The sequence below is a fragment of the Gadus chalcogrammus genome, chromosome 2, assembly GCF_026213295.1.
Source record: "Gadus chalcogrammus isolate NIFS_2021 chromosome 2, NIFS_Gcha_1.0, whole genome shotgun sequence".
NCBI lineage: Eukaryota > Metazoa > Chordata > Actinopteri > Gadiformes > Gadidae > Gadus > Gadus chalcogrammus.
This window is the reverse complement of record NC_079413.1, coordinates 21045384-21065815: the sequence shown is the minus strand read 5'-3', so window position 1 is coordinate 21065815 and position 20432 is coordinate 21045384. Positions and strand designations below refer to the sequence as shown.

The window sequence follows — 20432 nt, the reverse complement described above, 5'->3', positions numbered from 1 at the left end:
AACGACAGAGTAGAAGAATATTATTACATATACATGTGTACAGTGTTTCAAAGTATATGTCAAGTATAAGTATGTTGAGTAGATTTCTTCCCTTCCACCCCAATTATTGGTGGGGCATGAACTGCGGACTTCAGTATCTATAACCCAGCACTCTATACACTGCACCACCGACACAGACAGAAGACATTAGCCGTAAGTAATATTTGACATTATATTCAGACCACATTGTGTACAAATAAAAATTGTGTGGTGTTACCCCTTATTTTTTTTTCATGAAGACCGATAAAAAGCGTCAGTGGTACCCCTTATGTTTTTTTTTCATGACAACCGATAAAAGAAAGATAGTGTTACCCCTTACGTTTTCTCCATAACGATAGTGTTACCCCTTATGTTTTATTTGATGACAATCAATAAAAAACAACCGTGTTACCCCTTATTTTCTTTCATGACGACCGATAAAAACAACAGTGTTACCCCATTTGTTTTATTTGATGACAATTGAGAAAAAACGACAGTGGTACCCCTAACGTTTCCTTCAATACGACAGTGTTACCCCTTATGTTTTTTTCATGACGACCGATAAAAAAACTACTGTGGTACCAACTCTAACAGCCACTAAGTAAGTGGTATTAGACTCACAGAATGGTCAAAACCCTAAATGTCCATTAAAGATTATTATTACGGATACATGTTTACATCAAAGTATGTGTCAAGCATAAGTTTGTTGAGTAGATTTCTCCCCACCACCCCAATTAACGGTGGGGCTTGAACTGCAGACCTCAGTTCCTATAACCAAGCACTCTATACACTGCACCACTGAATCAGACACAATCGAATGGCCGTAAGTACAATTTGACATTATATTCAGACCACATTGTGTAAAAATAAAAATTGTGTGGCGTTACCCCTTATGTTTTTTTTATGACGACCGATAAAAAAATGAAACTGTGACCCCTTATGTTTTATTTGATGACAATCAATAAAAAACAACCGTGTTGCCCCTAATTCTTTTTCATGACGACCGATATAAAACAACAGTGTTACCCCATTTGTTTTATTTGATGACAATTGAGAAAAAACGGCAGTGTTACCCCTGACGTTTTTCTTTCAAAACAACAGTGTTATCCCAAATATTTCTTTCATGAGGATCGATAATAGTCGACAGTGTTACCCCTTATGTTTTTTTTCATGGCGACCGATAAAAAACGACAGCGTTACCCCTTTTTTTCTTTTTCATGATGACCGATAAAAAAAACGACGGTGGTACCAACTCTCACAGTCACTAAGCATGTGGTATTAGACTATTAGACTCACACGTTTTTTTTCATGATGATCGATAAAAAACATCACCATTTTTTTTCTATACCTCTGTACATATTTTAAAGAAATGCAAGAAAGAAGTGTTGTACTGCTGTCTGTTTACAAGGTCGCCAAGCCGAGATAAAGTCACAGCACATCATCACAGCTCACGTTGCCTGGCAGAGGATTTCAGCCCCAGAGTCTAATGATGATTATCTATCATAATAAATTACATTAAGGCGTATGACGTAGTTTAACATTGGCAGGGCATCAAATATCAAAATGGAAATTTGTATTGGTGCAGTTAATTTAGTGTTGACAGTTTGTTTTAGTTTTTTGTTTGTTGCATTTTTACGTCGATTTGAGTTGCTGTACTTACCTACTATTACAGCGCTATACATCACAGATTTTATAGGTTAAATTGTTTTTGTTTGGTTTTTCCTCCCCTTCTAACTACTCGGCTCAACTGGACTTCTCCACAGTGACACCACCCATCACCATCATATCAGACATCCTCATTTGAACCATATTACCGCCATTATAAAACTTTCCTCCCGACCCACCCAACCTACTGCATTATCTTGGCTCTGAACATCTCTCTCTATCCTCCACCACCACCACCACCACCCCCACCACCACCACCACCACCAACCTGCCTCTAGGCCACCGCCACCTTGCTCAGTCTCTGCCGCCCCAGTGTTAAGACCCCCAGTGGGGCCGTGATTCCCGGTGAACCCACAGCCTAACCCGCACGCCCCTTTCGGAGAAGAGCGAGCGATTAAAAGCCAGGATTCAGAACGGACACCAATCTGTTCTGGCTCCTGTTCTCCCTCAGCTCCAGTCAGGCCCTGGCAGCCCGGAGCCGGCACTCCCACTGCCAGGGCCGTAATGTCAGGGCATCTGCTCTCCCATTCTGTTGGGCCCCTGGTGGTGATGGAGGAGCTGGTGATGGAGTTGATGGAGGAGCTGGTGGAGGGCAATAGGGGAGGTGGTTGGGTGATGGAGGAGATGGAGGGGATGGTTTTGGATGAGGTGGAGGAGGTTGAGAAGTTGTTGGTGGTGGTGGTGGTAATAGAGGGGATGTTGGGGGTGTTAGTAGCGGTGGACGTTATAGTGGTGGAGATGGAGGTGTTGGTGGAGGAGGTGGTGGAGGAGTTGATAGAGATGGTGGAGGAGGATGTGGAGACACTGATCATTGACTAGGAGGTAACCTGGTAAAGAAGTAATTATGGATGGAGCGATAGAGGGTAAGATAGATACCGAAGGTAGGCTGATACATAAGGGCATATATATGTATGGATAGGTATCCAGCAGATGGATATACAGGCAGATGATAACAGACACGAATAAATACTAAACTTATCAATAAATCTCTTCTCTCACCTTCTGCTGCCAGAGGGTTTAATGTCTGCATGATGCTAATGTTTCAGCAGATTTGTGTGTGTGTGTTTGTGTGGGTGGGTGTGTACGTACGCATACAAGTGAGTGTGTGTGGGTCTTTCCACAGGTATTTGTATCTCTGCAGTTGTGTGAGTGTGTTTGTGTGTGTCGGTATGTGTTTCGGTGTGCGTGTGTGTGTGTGTGTGTGTGTGTGTGTGTGTGTGTGTGTGTGTGTGTGTGGGTTGGTGGGTGCGTACGTACGTGTACAGGTGATTGTCTTTCTTTTCCACAGGTGTATCCGACAGGTGTGTGTATCTCTGCAGGTGTGTGTTACAAGGTTGTATGCGGCGTTTGCATCTTCAGGTGTGTGTTTGTGTGTCTGTCTGCTAGTGTGTGTGCATTTGTGGGTACACACTAGACGTACTTATCAAGTGCTTGCATGTGTGCATCTGCAGCTGTGTGTGTGTGTGTGTGTGTGTGTGTGTGTGTGTGTGTGTGTGTGTGTGTGTGTGTGTGTGTGTGTGTGTGTGTGTGTGTGTGTGTGTGTGTGTGTGTGAGTGTGTGTGTGTGTGTGTGTGTGTGTGTGTCTGCCAGTGTGTGTGCATTAGAGAGCTGTTTGTCTGGTCTGGTCCAGAACCAGCTGGCTGAGCTCCAACTCCTCATAGTCCGCCTCCTTAATGACCCCCAGAAGACCCGTCCTCATCCTGGCCAATAGTCAGCCGGTAATGGCCTGCCCTCCTGGCCCCGCCCCCACACACACCCAGCAGGCCGTCAGCTGACCTCCTATGCTGAATAGTTTGCTGCTATCTTTAGGAACAATTCATGAGAAGTTGTCGGAAAGTAGTGGCGTGATACCTCATAGAAATGTCGCACAGATGTAGTGTAAAGTATGAGAGACATTACGGACGTACAGGTGCACAGCTTCTATGAGCGTGTGTGAGCGTGAGTGAGTGAGTGAGTGAGTGAGTGAGTGAGTGAGTGAGTGAGTGAGTGAGTGAGTGAGTGAGTGAGTGAGTGAGTGAGTGAGTGAGTGAGTGAGTGAGTGAGTGAGTGAGTGAGTGTGTGTGGGGTTGAGTGTGATAACGGGACGTGCGTGGCTTGAAGACGAGGGAGTTAGAGTTTTTTAGTGATTAGCTAATCAACCGTGTTCTAATTGGGTCCCGAGAGCGACGCCCCCTCTGTTATCTCTCATTGGGAATCGAACCAAGAAACTCCAACCACATAACCGCTAAACACTATCCTGCTCACCGATGATCAGACTTAATCCCGACGGTCAGAGGGCTTGCGACTTCTACCTCATATTCGTAGCGCCACCCAAAAAAATTAACTGAATCAGATTGTTTATCCTGATTAAACCACCAGGAGCCTGAATGTAACTGCGAAAAAAAATTACCCAGCCGTGTGCTTTGGGATTCAGAGAGTGTTGGGAACCCAAACCTCTGAGGCTCACGGACAACTGACAACAAAAGTCGAGAGACGACTCTCCGACCCTGGGGAAAAGCGTCCAGTTTGTCGTTCCTCCCACCCCCTTGTTGCGGTGTAAGGGAAGGGACATGAGATTATGAGAAGGTGATGTCGGCCGAACCGACTGAACATCCTCTAAAGCTGCTCCCCCGGGGTTCACACTCCTACACACTACTTCCTGTCTGACTGTCGGTGGGGAAAGAAGTACTTTAACTGAAGGGATGGAGAGAGAGGGAGAGAGGGAGTGAGAGAGGGAGAGAGAGGGAGGGAGAGAGAGAGAGGGAGGGAACCGTTAAATATGTATCAGCGGTCCGAGGGAAATGGAGAGTAAAATTGAATTCATAGAAATATTCCCAGAGGTCGGAGATGGATATAATGCTGCACTCTGTGTTGATGCAGTGACACAGAGAGAGGAGTTGTCGCGCAGTGTCTGGCTTTGTTGTTCCCCTTATCTCTGTCTCTCTCCCTCTCTCGTGGATTTCGTTTTCGTTTCAAAGAGGAGAGCAGATGTCGGAGCGTGAGCAGGAGTGAGAACATTCGTCACGTGTCAGCGCGTACGGTTCGGACCGACGGTCATTAAAAAAACATGGAAAACGGCAAAAAAATATCTATTCTCTCGCCTACGACTCAATGGGTTCGCATCCTGCGGTGACTCACGGCAGGGGGGCACACGAGTCGGTTGAAGAGGAAAAGGCGGTTCCCACGCCTATTAGCCGCTCGTGGCGTTAATCTCTCCGCGTTCTCGATTACAAATCAAGGTTTTAATGATCCTGAGAGCCGGAGGCGTCGGAGAAAGAGTCAGAGACTTTGGAGCAGAGTTTGCCGGAGCCGTGCGGAGCCGCTGACCTTGAGGAAGACCTTGAAGAATGTGCAAAGGGTCCCGGCAGTCTCCCTGCCCCATGCGGAGCCCAGATTAACATAGAGAAACGAAAGCCTTTTCATTTTTAATAAAGTGCTGATGGGTCTTGGTAGGCAGTAACGAGACATGGGAAAGGCTGTTGAGGAAGAGAGAGGGGAGGATTTGTAGCCACGAGGTGTTACTGCCTCGGCGGTGATGCCAATTAAATTATTCTATGCCTTGAATAGACGAGGAGATATTAACGTTAACCTAAAGTCAGTACCCCGATTGAACCACATATTTGTAGTGCTTACAGGTGTGGCTTATTTACCATTCCGCCCACATATAGACTGAATTGTTGCCTAGATCCGGGAGATGTTTCATGAACCACCTCCAGAGTGCTTGTCCATTCCCCTTGTAGCTCTGAATGAACCACGTGTTGACTCTTTGCCATTCTTCGAGTCATACCTTTAAAATTCTGATATGCTCTAGCATAGGATTGTATCCAAATACTTCCCATGCTATTGGCACTATTGCCGCGGGACAGCGAACGAGAGAACAATCAATAAGGTGGAATGAATAACGACGCACGTTTTGCTAATACTGAACACTCTCGGAGCCCCATTTATTCATCTCAAAGTCCCTCAGGGCAACCATTACAATACCTAGACCCACGATACCAGAGGAGACAAATGACGTTTCATCAGTGGTTAGCACACTTATGGATATCTGCTAAAGGCCTTTTACCATTAAGGCATTTCTTTCTAACGTCATGGTTGATTTTCTCTCATGGTTAAATATCAACTTTCACTACAACCTTGTCGGCACCTGCAACATTGGAGTAGCGACACATAATTACACCCGATGCTGTTACAACCGATGGTCAGAGCTGAATGGGGGAAACAGTTTTCAGTTGGGGTCGAATAATATTCCTCGCTCACGGTTCCTGCAACTGTAGCCTCAAGGATCGGTAGTAACGGATGATTCATAACCCAATTTCTCCTGCACTAGGGGGTAGCAGCCAGTGAAGTGGGGGGGGGTTTGCATGTTTATGAGTCCAAAGGAACGTGTGTGTGATTCATAGGTCCTTCAAGACGTCCTTCTCTCCTTTCTTATAAAGTGTTGAACATTAGGATTATCACACTATGGTGATCGTCATTTGAAAAGCTGTAAGTCTAATTTGTGTACTAAATAAATATAGGCCTACATAAATAATAATAATGTTAAACACTGCCAAAAGCATGTCTACGTGTAATGTATAGCTTTTGTATGCTAGTTGAGTCTGATATCCTCTAACTAGCTCGCAAGAATTAAGTTGATGAAAGTTGTTCATCGTATGGAACATCGAGTTCCATTTAGTTTTGTTATTAAATGGAAGCAGCGTCGTAATAAATCACCAAAATCCACCACAACAGTCTGCTTAGGTGTTCATTATCCTGTATATCCATGACCACACACATCTTTGATACCTCGTCCTCAATGGTTTACCAGTAAAACAGACTTTTTCTGTTATTTTTGAGTGTCTTTTATATTATTAAGCATTGATTATTCAGGACGCTTGTACCAATAGTCAGTTTGACTAAATTAGCTACAGGTCATTTGTGAGCACCTAGCGACCGGCCATCTTGCTAAAGGACACAAGGACCCAAACCGTTTTAGGTGGGAGTCAGTCAAACAATTTCCACGACGGTGCAGCCCAATGTCATTACACAAGTTTCAACCAAATCTTACAACACAGAGAAACACCATCGGCAAATTATTACGAATATGACTTTCGTTCACATTCAAACTCAAACAGGACTGTAATTCCCTGGTGCGGGCTGCCAAACAACCCAGAGAAAAGGTAAACGGCAAAATGGCTCCTTCCTCGTGAGAGGCTTCAGATTGGACTGAGGGGGGAGAGGGGGGTGTGGATCCAGACTTGTCGGGATGAACTGATGACTCGGCGCGTTGTTTTAACAGCGCTAGCTCCGCGAGCGTGAAGCGGTTAGCGTTGGGGCCGGGCCCGAGCTACCGGATTCGGCGGGAACATTTATCTTTCGTATGCAATAACAAAGCAACGGAGATAAGCTGGGAGGACTGATGTGTTTATCAGCGACTGGAGCGTTTATTCTAACGCTGTCGCTAAAGGAAGGGAATCTCCCTGTCACAAAATCAAATTCCACTTAGCGCGAGCTAGCGTTGAGCCGCGCGAGACAGTGACATCCGTTCTATCGACGCCTTTCGGTTTCATATATTAAACGAGTCATGCACTGATTCTCCCACATGTTATCAACAGACTGACATCCAATTTTTGTACTCATATTGTTCTCTGTCGTCTATCACGGCAGCAGCAACACAGATCCCCCAAGGCCTTCATCAGCTTTTATCTAATATAAGCTTATCTCCATATATCTTAAAGCTAATCTCTTAACTTTGTCTCTTCACCGCATCGCTTCACCTTATCTCTCCCCGCCCCCCGAAGACATCAACAAAATGGACATAGGAGCCGATTCCAAAAGGCTTGTGAGAGACAGCCTCAGTCCTTTATTAAAGAGAAAGTGTAACAATGGAAATACAGACGCAGTTATTCATATATATATGTATATATATCGTAGTTTCCCTTTTTAAAACTGGGGTCCAAAACGCGACAAGATTCCGTGTATACTCCAGAGGGTGAAAAAGCTGGATCAGAGAGCAGACCACATCCGGGAATACTGGGCTGGAAAAGCCTCTGGAAGACGTTCGATCCCATGGTTTCACTCCAAAAATTAGTCGCTTATGATTTTTTAAATAATTTTTTAAATGAAATTTTGAAAATACGTTCTTCTAAATTTAAATGACAAGACGTACCGAAAACGAAAAAGGTAGAATATATATATATATATATATATATATATATATATATATATATCTGAACTCATATTCCCAGTGAGAAGCAACCGTATATATATACTTCCCCGGATCTCCCACACACACAGCAAGACAGCGTTTCTAAAATAATCCTTTAAATAATAAGCCATTAGATTAAATTGTATTAAATACTATTCATCAATTCCTTTTTTTTTATTAGTTATTATTTGTGACCGCCCTTAATACTCCCCCCCGCCCCCCCCCCATTCACTCGGCATGACGCAGTCCCACGGTCGTTACATATCCGTCCATCGTACTCTCCTCTGGCTTCCACCCCACCCTCAGTCCACCTCTCCCACACCACCCTCAGTATAGCCGTCCCTCCATCCCTCAGTACACCTCTCCCTCCATTCCTCGACTCCTCAGACCCCCCTTTGGAGCAAGTACTCCCATGTACTCTCTCACAGCAGCCAGGGATGTTATTGCACCAACGTGCAGAGCAGCGTCCTCCCGGTTCCTGGAACAGTTTCGATTTTTGCTTTGAGCAGAGGATGAAGAGGACCCTCCTCCTCCTCAAGCCTCTGAATCCAGAGTGTTGAGTCTAGAGGAGGCTTGGCTCCAGACTGGAGCACCTTTGACTCCAGACTGGAGACCGTTCGGCTGAGTCTAGGGGAGGCATGGAGAACCCCCGACCTCTGACCGGAGACCCAGGGCTGAGTCTAGGGGAGGCATCGGGGGTCCTCTCACACCTCGGATTCCAGGCTGGAGACCCTCCCCCAGGGCTTTGGCACAATGTTCACCCGTTGGGCCACCAGCACCTGCCGCCTCTCCCTGTTCCCGCACGCCCCTCCCAGCTCCTCCCGCGTCCCCGAGCCGTCGTAGCTCCGCATCAGCACGCTGTTCTGGCCGGGCCCCCCCGCCGATGCCCCCCTGTCCGCCCCGCCGCCGCCGCCGCCACCGCCGCCGGCCGCGCGGGCCTGCGCCAACGCCACCGTCTCGGGACAGTGGGCGTGGCCCAGCCCGCCGCCGCCGCCGCAGGGGAACAGGTGGCAGGCTTCCTTGGTGGCGTCGTAGAAGTGGGCGTGGCCCTGCGCCAGCGGCCCCACGTACACGGGCAGGTCGGTGTAGGCGTTCAGGTAGGTGGAGTAGTGTCTGTGCACCACGGTGGCCGAGGACGAGGAGCGCCGCAGGGTGGCGGTGGCGGCGGCCGTGGGCGGCAGGTTGTGGAGCAGCGCCTCGCGGTACGACGGCAGCCGGCCCGTGGACTCGTAGTAGCGCAGCTTCTGCTTGTAGGGGAAGGAGCCCATGTGGGCGGGGTCCAGGTAGGCGGGCTCGGCCGCCAGGGGGAAGCAGGACAGGTTGTTGCCCAGGCTGCCGTACATCTTGTGCCGCTGGGCCGCGTGGTGTTTGGGCTGCTTGGCCCGGGCCGCCGTCACCACGCCGCGGGGGAACAGGTCCGGCACCTCCCCCACCAGCGCCCGGGTGGCCGGGGAGGCCGACGCCCCCGCCGCGCCCGGCCCCGCCCCCGCCGAGGCCTTGGTCTCGTCCACCTGCCGGATGCGGTCGCCGCCCCAGGTGGCCTTGAGGAAGGAGGCGCGGCGGTTCATCTTGTCCTTCCCCAGCAGCGGCGCGTCGTCCCCGTCGGGCTCCGGGTACGCCTCCAGGTACGGCTTCATGCACGAGTTGCAGCTGGCGGCGTGGCCCGGGTAGTGAGCGGCGGCGGCGGTGGCGGTGGCCACCAGGGGGGCGTGGTTCCCCAGCAGGTGATTGGCCCGCAGCTCGGCCAGGCAGGCGGTGGGCTCGTCGTAATCGTTAGGCCGCAGCCCGCCGTCAAACACGTAGCTGTGCGGCCGCTTCTTGCGGCTCACGCAGTCGGGCGGGTAGCTGAACTTCCTGCGCAGCGCCCCCCGGTGCTCCACGTAGATGTCGGGCACCTGGAACTCCCGGTAGGGGAGGTAGGCGGAGGAGGAGGCGGCCGTGGCGGCGGCGGCGGCGACCGGGAGGTGGTGGTGGTGCCGGGGCTGGCCGTCCAGGTAGAGCCGGCCCCCGCTGCCCCCGTGGTGGTGCAGCAGGTGGTGGTGGTGGGGGTGGGGGTGGGGGCGGCGCCGCCGGGGGTGCCCGGGTCCCGCATGGCGAGGTGGGGGCTGCTGAGGCTGGAGATGGGGAGGGTCCTCTCCAGCATGTGGCCGGCGGCCCCGCCCCCCCGCGCCGGGAGGGTGTAGCGCAGCGGGACGGGCCGGCCCCGGGCCTGGTCCAGCAGCAGGGGCTGGACCAGCCCGCTGTCCCCGTAGTGGCCCCCCCCGCCGCCGGGCAGGGTCGGCGTGAGCGACCTCTGGGGGAACATGGGCGGGTGGTCCGAGATGCTGGAGATGTAGGGCACGCGGCCGCCGACATGGCACATGTCCGCCGCCGAGGTGGCGATGCGGGCCGGCGGGCCGGCGACCCGCGCGCCGTCGGCCCCGCCCCGCCGGCTCCAGCTCTCCAGCGTCTTGGTGGCGTTGTCCAGGGAGTTCTCCACGCGCGCCGACGACACGATGTCCTTGGCCGTCCTCAGCATCTTCAGCATGTTGGCCTGCGTGTAGTTGGCCGTGACGTCGGGGTTCTGCAGGCTGCCGTTGTGGTCGCTCTCCTCCACGCCGTTGAAGCAGCTGTAGATGCCCTGTATATGGAGCACGCAGCGCACGTTAGGGTGCGTCGAGGACCGGTGAACGCCTAACGGGGTGGGACCCTAAGCATGGCGCCTTTGTTCACATCACAACACATCTTACGCACTTATTGTATGTTGTACGTCCTGGCACTTAATGTACGCACTTGTTGCACTTAAAGTGCCTTGCACTTAAAAATAGTACTGAACATTGGATAGCATCTTATCTTACCTATCTTTGTTGTGTATAGGGAATGGGTTAACCTAGCAATTGTTAGTGCCTTGCACTTGGTTCTATGAACATCCTTGATGTACCGACAGCGATATTGTTGCTTCTCTTTCAACTGACCAATGTACTTGTAAGTCGCTTTGGATAAAAGCATCTGCTAAAAGCCCTAAATGTAAATGTTAATTACAAAGCATGTTTTTTAATTATGTTGTCCCAATCCAAACATTGCTTGTAGAGCTTTCCGTGGAGAACGGCGAGGCAAAGTGCTTCATCAGATAGAAACCGCACAGCAAGAAGAAGAATTGAGCTTTAAACAATTGCATCAACATCAAGATCAATTTGAGCAGAGTGCTTAACTGGGAATACAACGTGAGTCGCTGTGGGTACATCGCCTTTAGTACCATTTACTGTTTTACTACTATTAATCCTATGGCAGATGCTTTATCCAAAGTGCCATGAATAGTAGGTATGGGTTTGCTGACGTGGAAAAATGAACCCGAAGAATAACACTCCCTCACCCTCGGCAAAGAGAATACACCTGGCATTGTTCACGCTATAAAACAAGTTCAAATGAGAAAAGTTTGAAATTATGTGCATGGCACGTGGGTTGGGTATACTGCTTCGTTTATTAGTATTTATGGTGCTTCAATGTCACTTCAAGCTCATCTCTGAGTTCCCCCGGAGAGATGAAGTGGGCACAATTAGAAGGAGCAGTGTCATTAAAAGAGTTAGATGGCAGTGTCACACCGCCGCCTCTGAGAGCTCCATCAGCGGTGTTGTGAAACATCTCAGCCATGCCACTCGTTTCCTCACAACTCCTCATGCGTGTCGAAGAATGACTTGCAGATCGCGCGCCTGCTTTGTTCGATTCCCCAGTTCTCCATTTCAATCCCCCCCCCCAAATACGGATGTTGATGCAGAATGCTTAATCGCCACCTCTTGCTGCTGTAAACACTCTCAGAAGAAGGCTTCGCTAATGGGGCAATTTAAATTCCCTTTCTGAGGAATCACACTGCACACAGAGGTAGGTGGTTCTGTTTACTTGTTTTATGGCTGTTTGCTCATTTGATGGTTGATGGTTCATCTGATTATGATTGGCGTTAGTGGTTTTGTAGTCCTCTGCTTGTGTTTGAACTACTACACGGCGGCCAGTAGTTGTGTAGTCTTAACCTATGGACTCCTCAGCGAGAAGACTGGACGTGTTTTAACTGAGACTGTATTTATCGGGACACTGCGTGGATTAAGTTAACTTAAAAGTGCAGTTATCCGTCACACTTTAGCAGAAACAAACAAGGGTGGCTCTTATGATGCAATGTCCAAAGTTAAGGATCGCCACGTACATCCATACATATAGGGAGTACATACAGTACATTTATAGTACTACACATATATGTGCACACCTGCACACACACACACACACATACAAAATAAATACATCCACATACAGACGTACAAATATTATTTCACTCCTTCAGCAGTGGGCTGTCTCTGACCTCAGCTACCTTCAATACCTCACGTAACCCCCTCAAGTATTCTTAAAGCCTTGATCATTCGTCTTCTCCAGACATTATTATGCGAAGCGAGAAGCGATAATTGAGAGGTTTACAGCCCGTGGCCACCGAGTCGGGACATATTGACGACCCTGGGATTCTGGAGAGAGCGGGACGCTTGTCTGACGATGGGTCAAACCCCTTTTTCTTATACTTTCGGAAAGAGACAGTAGAGTGAGATGATGTTGTTTGTTTCTGGGTTCTCTGATGTTATCTCTGAAAATATTTGTATTTATCACTTTACTTTCTCATTTTCTAATAGAAATATAACAAATATATTTTTTACTTTAAAAAACGCTGTCAATGTCTCGTGTTCACGATGAGGGGGCATTTATTGCTGCAATTATATGGCTCGTTTTTTTATTAAATCCGCAGTAAAACGTTGTCCCTGGTATAATATTTTATGGATGGTCATCACCACATTGGGGATGAAGGTTGTGAATAACAATAGGTGCCGATTAATCCTCAACTCAACACAAGGTCGTCCGATGACCTTCCCACCCTTTCAGTCCGGCACTCACCCTACTGATGCCCAGCAGGAAGTCGAGGCGGTCCGAGTCGCGCACCGAGTGCCGCAGCTTCCAGTAGAGCAGGTGCTCCCAGGAGAAGACCAACAGGCTGAGGCCCATGGCCACCAGCAGCATGTAGAACACCCCGGCCATGTTGTCGATGTCCAGCTTGGTGCTCATCACCTCCTTCTTCTCGTTGCGACAGATGCCCGTCAGCCACACCGTCTGCAGCTTCTGCGTGTCGCCTGGCGGGGAATCGGTCGCTCGGTGAATGACGTTTGTTTAGTTTAGGCAAGGCAAGGCAACTTTAATTCTGTAATACTTTTCATGTAAGAGGCAAGTAATAAGGTGTTCTTTCGGTGCGCAAACATGCAAGTATGATAACGTGCTAAGTACCCTAACATGTTAAATACCCTAACATGCTAAGTTCCGTCACATTTTAAATAACCAAAACTTCTAAGTTCCCTCGAATGCTAGCTACCCTAACATGTTAAAAACCCTAACATGCTAAGTACCCTCACATGAGACAGGCTACAAAACTGATCTTTGGGATGATTTGGGTTGTTTTGTTGGTCAAGTGCCTCTTGGAAGCACTAACATACCTTTGTTATTTATTAATTTAACCTTCATTTACCCTATTTATCCACCCTCTTTTAGTACATTGACATATTGCTACGTACACTGCAACACTAAACACCCTAAAGTGCTAAGTACCCTCTCCCTGTGAATCAGTTGTAACCACTGAGACGTAGCTGTAGTGCACCACCTCCTTCCAATTTCCATTTGCCCTTCAGTCTCACCGTGACAAAAAAGGAACAAAACTGCAGCGACACACACCACCGCCAGAGCCTCGATACTGCCGAAGGGCCCAGTGTTACAGTAAGGGCCCGGTATTCAACACAGTGCCGTTTACCATCTGCTAGGAACTGAAGCAGCGCCAAGTCGATGGGACGCTTCCACCGGGACTCCTTCTGCAGGGCGATGCCGTAGCCCGTGGTGGCGAAGACCTTTCCGCTGCCGATCGTCACCAGCTTGCAGCCCTCGTCCTTGCCGGCCATGTAGTTCAGAACGGCCGCGTCGTAGATGAACGCGTCCAGCTTCCTGCAGGAGATAGGGCCGAGAGGATGGAGGGAGAGGAGGGAGAGAGAGGAGGGAGAGAGAGGAGAGAGAGGATGGAGAGAGAGGAGGAGTAGAGGAGGGGCAGAGGATGGAGAGAGAGGGAGGAGAGAGAGGGTGGAGACAGAGGGTGGAGAGAGGAGGGGTAAGGGATGGAGAGAGAGAGGGAGGAGAGAGGAAGGAGAGAGATGATGGAGTGCAGAGGGGTAGAGGTGGAGGGAGGGAGGGGAGAGAGGAGAGAGATGGTGGAGAGAGTGGATGGAGAGAGTGGAGGGTTAGGGGATGGAGAGAGAGGGAGGAGAGAGAAGGGGGAAGAGAGGGACCACAGGTGGAGGTATGTGAGACACTGTTAGTGGAGGTGTTTTGAAACACCTTGTTATCAATCGATACGTACGCTTCATTATAGAAATTGTTGAAAGAGAAAAAGGTTTTACAGCTGTATATGACATTTAATGGAAGCTTTGATCCAAAGCTTCTAACAATACCGCAAGGGATTACAAGCCCTTACCCGGGTAATGGTAACAGTAGAGCAGATAGGAACGTTTATACCATTAATACAATCTTATATAGTGTTTCAGATTAATAATCACAGGAAATAAAATATTCTCTTTGAAGAACATTTTCACCTCCGGTTTGTTTGCAGTAAAACACAAAAACAAAATCTGATATCCTGAACACATTTTCCACTCAGCACACTAAACACATCCCCCTGCACTTTTTCCATCCCATTTTTCCCCTCTCCTCCACTCGTTTCCTGTTTGATAACCTCCCTTGTGTTTCCTGGTGTAATAATAGCCTTCTCCTTTCCATTGCGTCCTGTGTGCTGGCAGCCACCTACCCTGTTTTCAGACTGTTCAGGGCGTCCTCCACCCCTTTCTGGTTGTACTTGACCATGTGCGAGTGCATCTCCGGGTAGTTGCTCCTTATGTTCCTCTCCGTGCTGCCATTTGGGACCGTCCCAAAGCGGAACGGAGGGTACTGCTCCTGCGGCTTTTGAAACTGTACAAAAAACGGGGGGGGGAAAGGAGAAGGCAATCCGGAACATTCCCGGTTAATGTCGCTGGTTTGTACTGCGGACCTCGTCAGGGGAGGAACGAGATGAAAACTGTGATTGGAAAATCCATATGTTGTTTCCTTTTAATCATTAAAGCTTTGGTTCCTATTCCTTGTATTGTCTAGCCTCCCCACCTGCTCCTAGTGTAATCTAACATTAATCTTTGTGCCTGGGGTGAACCGTTCACAATTGAGCAGGGATCCCCTTATGCATCCTTCTACTTGATGAGAACACAGGCAACTCTGTAAACATTTCCCTGATATGATGCTTTACAACTGCATTGTTGGAAGGGGGGAACTGTTTAAATAGCTCTGTGAAACATTATCCTCGGCTCACTCTGATAGGGAGGAGACTAGTGTATGCATATATTAAAATAAGTTAATTGTCTATAACTATTGTGTGCTTTTTTGCATTGAGAAGTCTCATCTATCCTAGACGCAATGTTTTGCAAATAAACTGCCACGACTAGACGTAGGTCGGATATATGGATAGATATAGATGTATCATTTATTGATCCCCAGGGGAAATTATAAATCGGATCATGGTGGCTTTGATTTGAAACTAGAAAACGGAAAGAGGAAAAGCTAAAACTGCATCCCTGCATGTTAATGGCTGTTTGTTATAATAATAACTATGTCACGTGACGATATCAAAACCCCGGCCGAACACCCATCTCATGTTGATCGCTAGTCCACCATGTCTATACATTTCCCAATGCATGGTGGCAAAGATCGGATCAGAGAACGAGCATATGGCTGCGATTTGGTCGACCGGTTCCCCGATACACCATGGTGCCGTTCTACCGGTTCAGGGTCTCCTCCTCAGTAGAGTGAAGAATCTGAACCCGAAACCACAAAAAGCCAACCTTTGATCTGAAGCAAAGAGAGATTAACACGACGCTAGCGGCCGGCGAATCTGCTCAGCATTCAACCCGCCCCTCCCTAAAGTCGAGATTGCTGTACGGTGGGCACGAACGTTTATCTCCCTCTCTCTCCCTCTCTCTCTCCCTCTCGCCATCACTCTGACTGGAGTACCCAGGCTATCAGGAGCAGAGTCGAGTCAAGGCCACGGTTAGCTCCAGGCTCCTGGGAAAAAAAACAACGATTCCCCTCTTCCTCATCAAGCCAACTGCCATTCCTCAACTCATCCATACATACGACGCCTTAGGGGTGGGGGCGCTGGGCCATGTTCCTCTTAATACGCCCATAGAGAGAGGACAGGCGTGGCATTACTGACATTAGAAAGCGCTGCCTTGTTCATTAGCTCCAGACGAATGTAGGCCAGTAAAAGGATGGAAATCAACGTTATCGTCACGGTATTCCTGCTGTTCGGTTAGAGTGGGATCATGGATGCATTGGACGTATGGATGTTCAGAGTTCACCTAGACCACCTCGACCCCTCTTAGCCACTTATATTATGTTGTACGTCCTTGCACTTAAAAAAAAGGACTGAGCATGTTGTAGCATCTTATCCTAGCTATCTTTGTTGTACACGGGGAATGGGTTAACCTAGCGATTGTTAGGGCTCAGCTCTTGGTTCTATGAACATCCGTAATGTACCCACAGCGATATATTGTTGCTTCTCAAAATTGTACTAAATGTCCTAAATGTAAATTGTAAGAACGTGAAACACAGACCCACTTTCATTATGCTGGACACGAGCGCATGTCTTTCGCCGTAGCCGGGAGAAGCGAGTCTAGGGGTTTGATTTGTCGGATCAAGATGCGAGCCCACAGCCCTCTGGGCGGGTCACCACTTTCTACCCCCAAGTGTTTCAGAACCAATGCCCAGCCTTGGTTTTCATGGTCAAGGTCAAAGGTCAAAAGAAATCAAGGTCGAGGAGAGGCGCTTGGAAGATTGCCCTGCAACCTTGTGGTTACCATGGTGATGAGGCTAACCGCACTAAGGGCCCTTACATAGTCGACGCAACGCTACGCTACGCGTCCAAAAAGCTACGCTACGCGACGCTTCGGCCGCCATTAAGCGTCGAAGCGTAGCAAAACGCGTCCTCCAAATTTTTGATACGCGACGCGCCGAACCATGCAATACCAAGCGTTGTCGGTGGGGGCGATACTGCAAATATTGTACATTATTACTACTATAGGTTATATTTACAGAAGAACATATGAGAGGATGCGGGAACGTGATAAGAATGACTTGACGTCTCTTTTACTAACTTACTTTTATCTGAGCCAATTTATGCGAACCCTTCCACAGGGTCAAAGTGCTATTTTGATGCGCGACATCAGACAGCTGATGCGGGATTGTGAGCCATTTGAATGATCTTCTTGTCACCCGATATTCGTTCTATTGCTGGCCTTATTTGTTTTAGAATTAGCCTATTTGAATTAATTACGTAATGTTTTGAGTTCACGTTCTATGTGAAACATAAATGTTCATGTTCTGTGTGAAACATAAGTTCAGTAGCCTCTTTGAGTGAATGAAATTTGAAAGCGTGAGTGTGTAGTGAATGAAAAATGTGTGCGTGTATGGTGGGACTATTTTCTGTATTTGATAAATAAACCCCTTTTCTCTAATAATGTTGCCTACCATATAATTTCTGTGGACATTATGCGCTATAGCTTAAAGCCTTTGGCTATAGGCCTACACTTAAATAATTCATTCATCTGTCAAGGCAATAGCTCGTTGTATAAACATTTTATATGGATATGAATTAATGAGTTTGACGTAAACCAAATTAGGTAACTTGTGTAACATGATAACTAATGAATCAAAAGTCATGCTTCCAAGTCCAATGTATATACATTTATTGGTCAGTGCGCATACCCAATCGTAGCACATTGTACTGGTGGGGAAACACGCCAGCATCTGACAAAAAATAATCTGCCAGCTGCTCCCTGACAAGGGCCGGTTTTGGTGAGTCGGGAAGATATCGGATGACTCGCGAAAGGAGATCATCAAACTTTGGCGCCGACATCCGAAAATACTGGAAATGCCTCTCCTCGTCCATGCGTCGCATTGGAAGCACCAGAGAAACAAATTCCCCATCCTGATATCGTGTGGTATTTAAAGGGCGCACATACCACCGCATATCTCTGCGCTTCATCACTCATCTTCCGTAGCCACTTTGATCGGAACGTCACCTGGAACGTCCCCCCGCGAAAACACCGTGACTCTGCTGCCACCCATGGCGTGAGTGGTGTATTGCATGTCATGCATTGCCCGCGACGTTCGCGTATGCTGTGTAGACTATGAAAGGAAGCGCGTCGCTCGCGTCACTCACGTCGTTTACGCGCGTCGCTCGCGTCGACTATGTAAGGGCCCTAACACTAGTTTAGAGGACTAGGGATGGCAGGGGACTGCTGGTGTTGGGGGGAGGGGGGTGCGAAATAAAGACCCGGAGGCTCCGGTTCCTCCTACTAGGACTTCTAATGCGACAACACTTATCTCTTGCTTCACGGTTGGACATTTTTTAACGAAGAATATGACAATGTGAAAAAAGTACATTTACATTCCAGCAGACACTTCTACCCAAAGCGACTTACAGACATACAGACATTCACAGCGGAGGCAACCATGCAAGGTGATGTCTTGCTCAGGGAAACCTCGACACTCGCAGGTGCTAGCAGGTGCCGGGGATCGAACTAGCAACCTTCCTGTTACATGTCATCCCCGATACCTCCTGGGCCAGGGACCGAACTAGCAACCTTCCCGTTACAGTTCAACCTGCTCCAACTCCTGAACCGGGGATCAAACTAGCAACCTTCTAGTTACAGGTCAACCCACGCTACCTCGTTCTACCTAAGCCAGCCCAATATATGGACCATGTGATCGGAACCCATGTCCCTCCCTCGTTCTGTCGCCACCACCCGCACACTAGGGGGGCCGCCTCCCCGCGTTCCCCTAATATTAACATCTCTCATTCTGCGCACGCGACCCGCGGAGGTCATCAGCCGCCTGATGATGTCATAAATTACCCCCCTAACACAAGGACTCGGCCCCGCCGCCAAGGCGACCGCACGCAGCTCTCACACCGCGACTTTCAATAAATCCCGGGAAGGTGATCGCCACGACGACCACTGTGATGCAATCGCACGTGTGACCCCCCCGAGGACAATCTCTGTGACGACGCGTCCTCACAAGCGCTTGCCGACCAAGGTCGTTTCCTATTGGCCCGTTTGCCGAGTCGGGACGAGGCGCGGGGATGACTCAAGACGAGTAAAAATAGAAGGGGAAATGGAGTCAGGCTTTGAATGACTCCTTCAGACTTTTTTTCTCTATCATTTTTTTCTGCATTTCTCTCTTCTTCTGTCCCCTCTATCTCTATATGTCTGTCTCTCTCTCTCTCTCTCTCTCTCTCTCTCTCTCTCTCTCTCTCTCTCCTCTCTCTCTCTCTCTCTCTCTCGTCTCTCTCTCTCTCTCTCTCTCTCTCTCTCTCTCTCTCTCTCTCTCTCTCTCTCTCTCTCTCTCTCTCTCTCTCCCTCTCTCTCTCTCTCTCTCTCTCTCTCTCTCTCTCTCTCTCTCTCTCTCTCTCTCTCTCTCTCTCTTTCTCTCTCTCTCTCTCTCTCTCTCTCTCTCTCTCTCTCTCTCTCCCCCTCACCTGCATTATGTTTATTCATCTCACCCTCCCTTAAATTCTCAATCTCATTCTCTCCCTTGTTCCCCATCTCACACTCTCCCTCCCTCTAATGGGTAATGCAGCCGGTCATAGGAGTGGGTTGGGATTAATCTCTCCCTCTCTCCCTCTCTCTCTCTCTCTCTCTCTCTCTCTCTCTCTCTCTCTCCCTCTCTCTCTCTCTCTCTCTCCCTCCCTAATCCCCTCCAGTCTCTCCTAGAAAACTAACCTAATGTCTTGTTTCAGAGGTTCAACAGGAACTTACCTCCCCAGAGGAAACGTGTAAATTGTTTTTTCATTGCAGTGTGATGTTGTGACTCTGAGTTTAGGTTGTGTTTCTCTTTAAGCTGTTTTTTTTACTACATGAAGTACACAACTTGGATACACACATTGTACAAAATACACAGACACAGACACACATGTGCACACATATCTACAGACTTATATGCACCACTCCAAACTAAACCCACACACATGCGAGATAGAGGGGGAAGCTAAAGATAAGATTACAGATGCAATGATCTCTCTCTCACTTTCTCCCTCCCCTTATCATGCTCTTTTTCTATCCCCCCTTACCTCCATCTCTCCCTGATTCTCTCCCTCCCTCTCTCCCCTCCCTTTCTCCCATCCTCTCTCCCGACATCTCCCCCTCCCTCTCTCCCATCCTCTCTCTCTCCCATCCTCTCTCCCTCCCTCTCTCCCATCCTCTCTCCCTCCCTCTCATCTCATCCTCCCTCCCTCACTCCCTCTCTCTTTTCTCTCTCCCCCTCCCTCTCTCTTATCCTCTCTGCCCCCCACCTCTCCCTCCCTCGCCCCCCATCACTCCCTCCCTTTCTCCCTCCCTCTCTCCTTCCCTCTCCATCTCATCCTCCCTCCCTTTCCCCTCCCCTTCCCCACCACCCACCAAGGGTTAGGGTGCCTATCGGGTCCCTAGGGTGCCTA

General features: G+C 48.9%; 1 protein-coding gene across 1 annotated transcript in view; it reads right to left on the bottom strand.

Moving 5' to 3' along the window:
* Positions 1 to 8556: 8556 nt before the first annotated feature.
* Positions 8557 to 20432, bottom strand: part of grin2ca (glutamate receptor, ionotropic, N-methyl D-aspartate 2Ca) — a 30947-nt gene continuing 19071 nt past the window's right edge. Inside the window, 5 exon segments of the mRNA XM_056606589.1 lie at positions 8557 to 9915; positions 9918 to 10472; positions 12758 to 12990; positions 13659 to 13846; positions 14700 to 14860. Coding sequence (XP_056462564.1) covers positions 8557 to 9915; positions 9918 to 10472; positions 12758 to 12990; positions 13659 to 13846; positions 14700 to 14860 — 2496 coding nt within the window.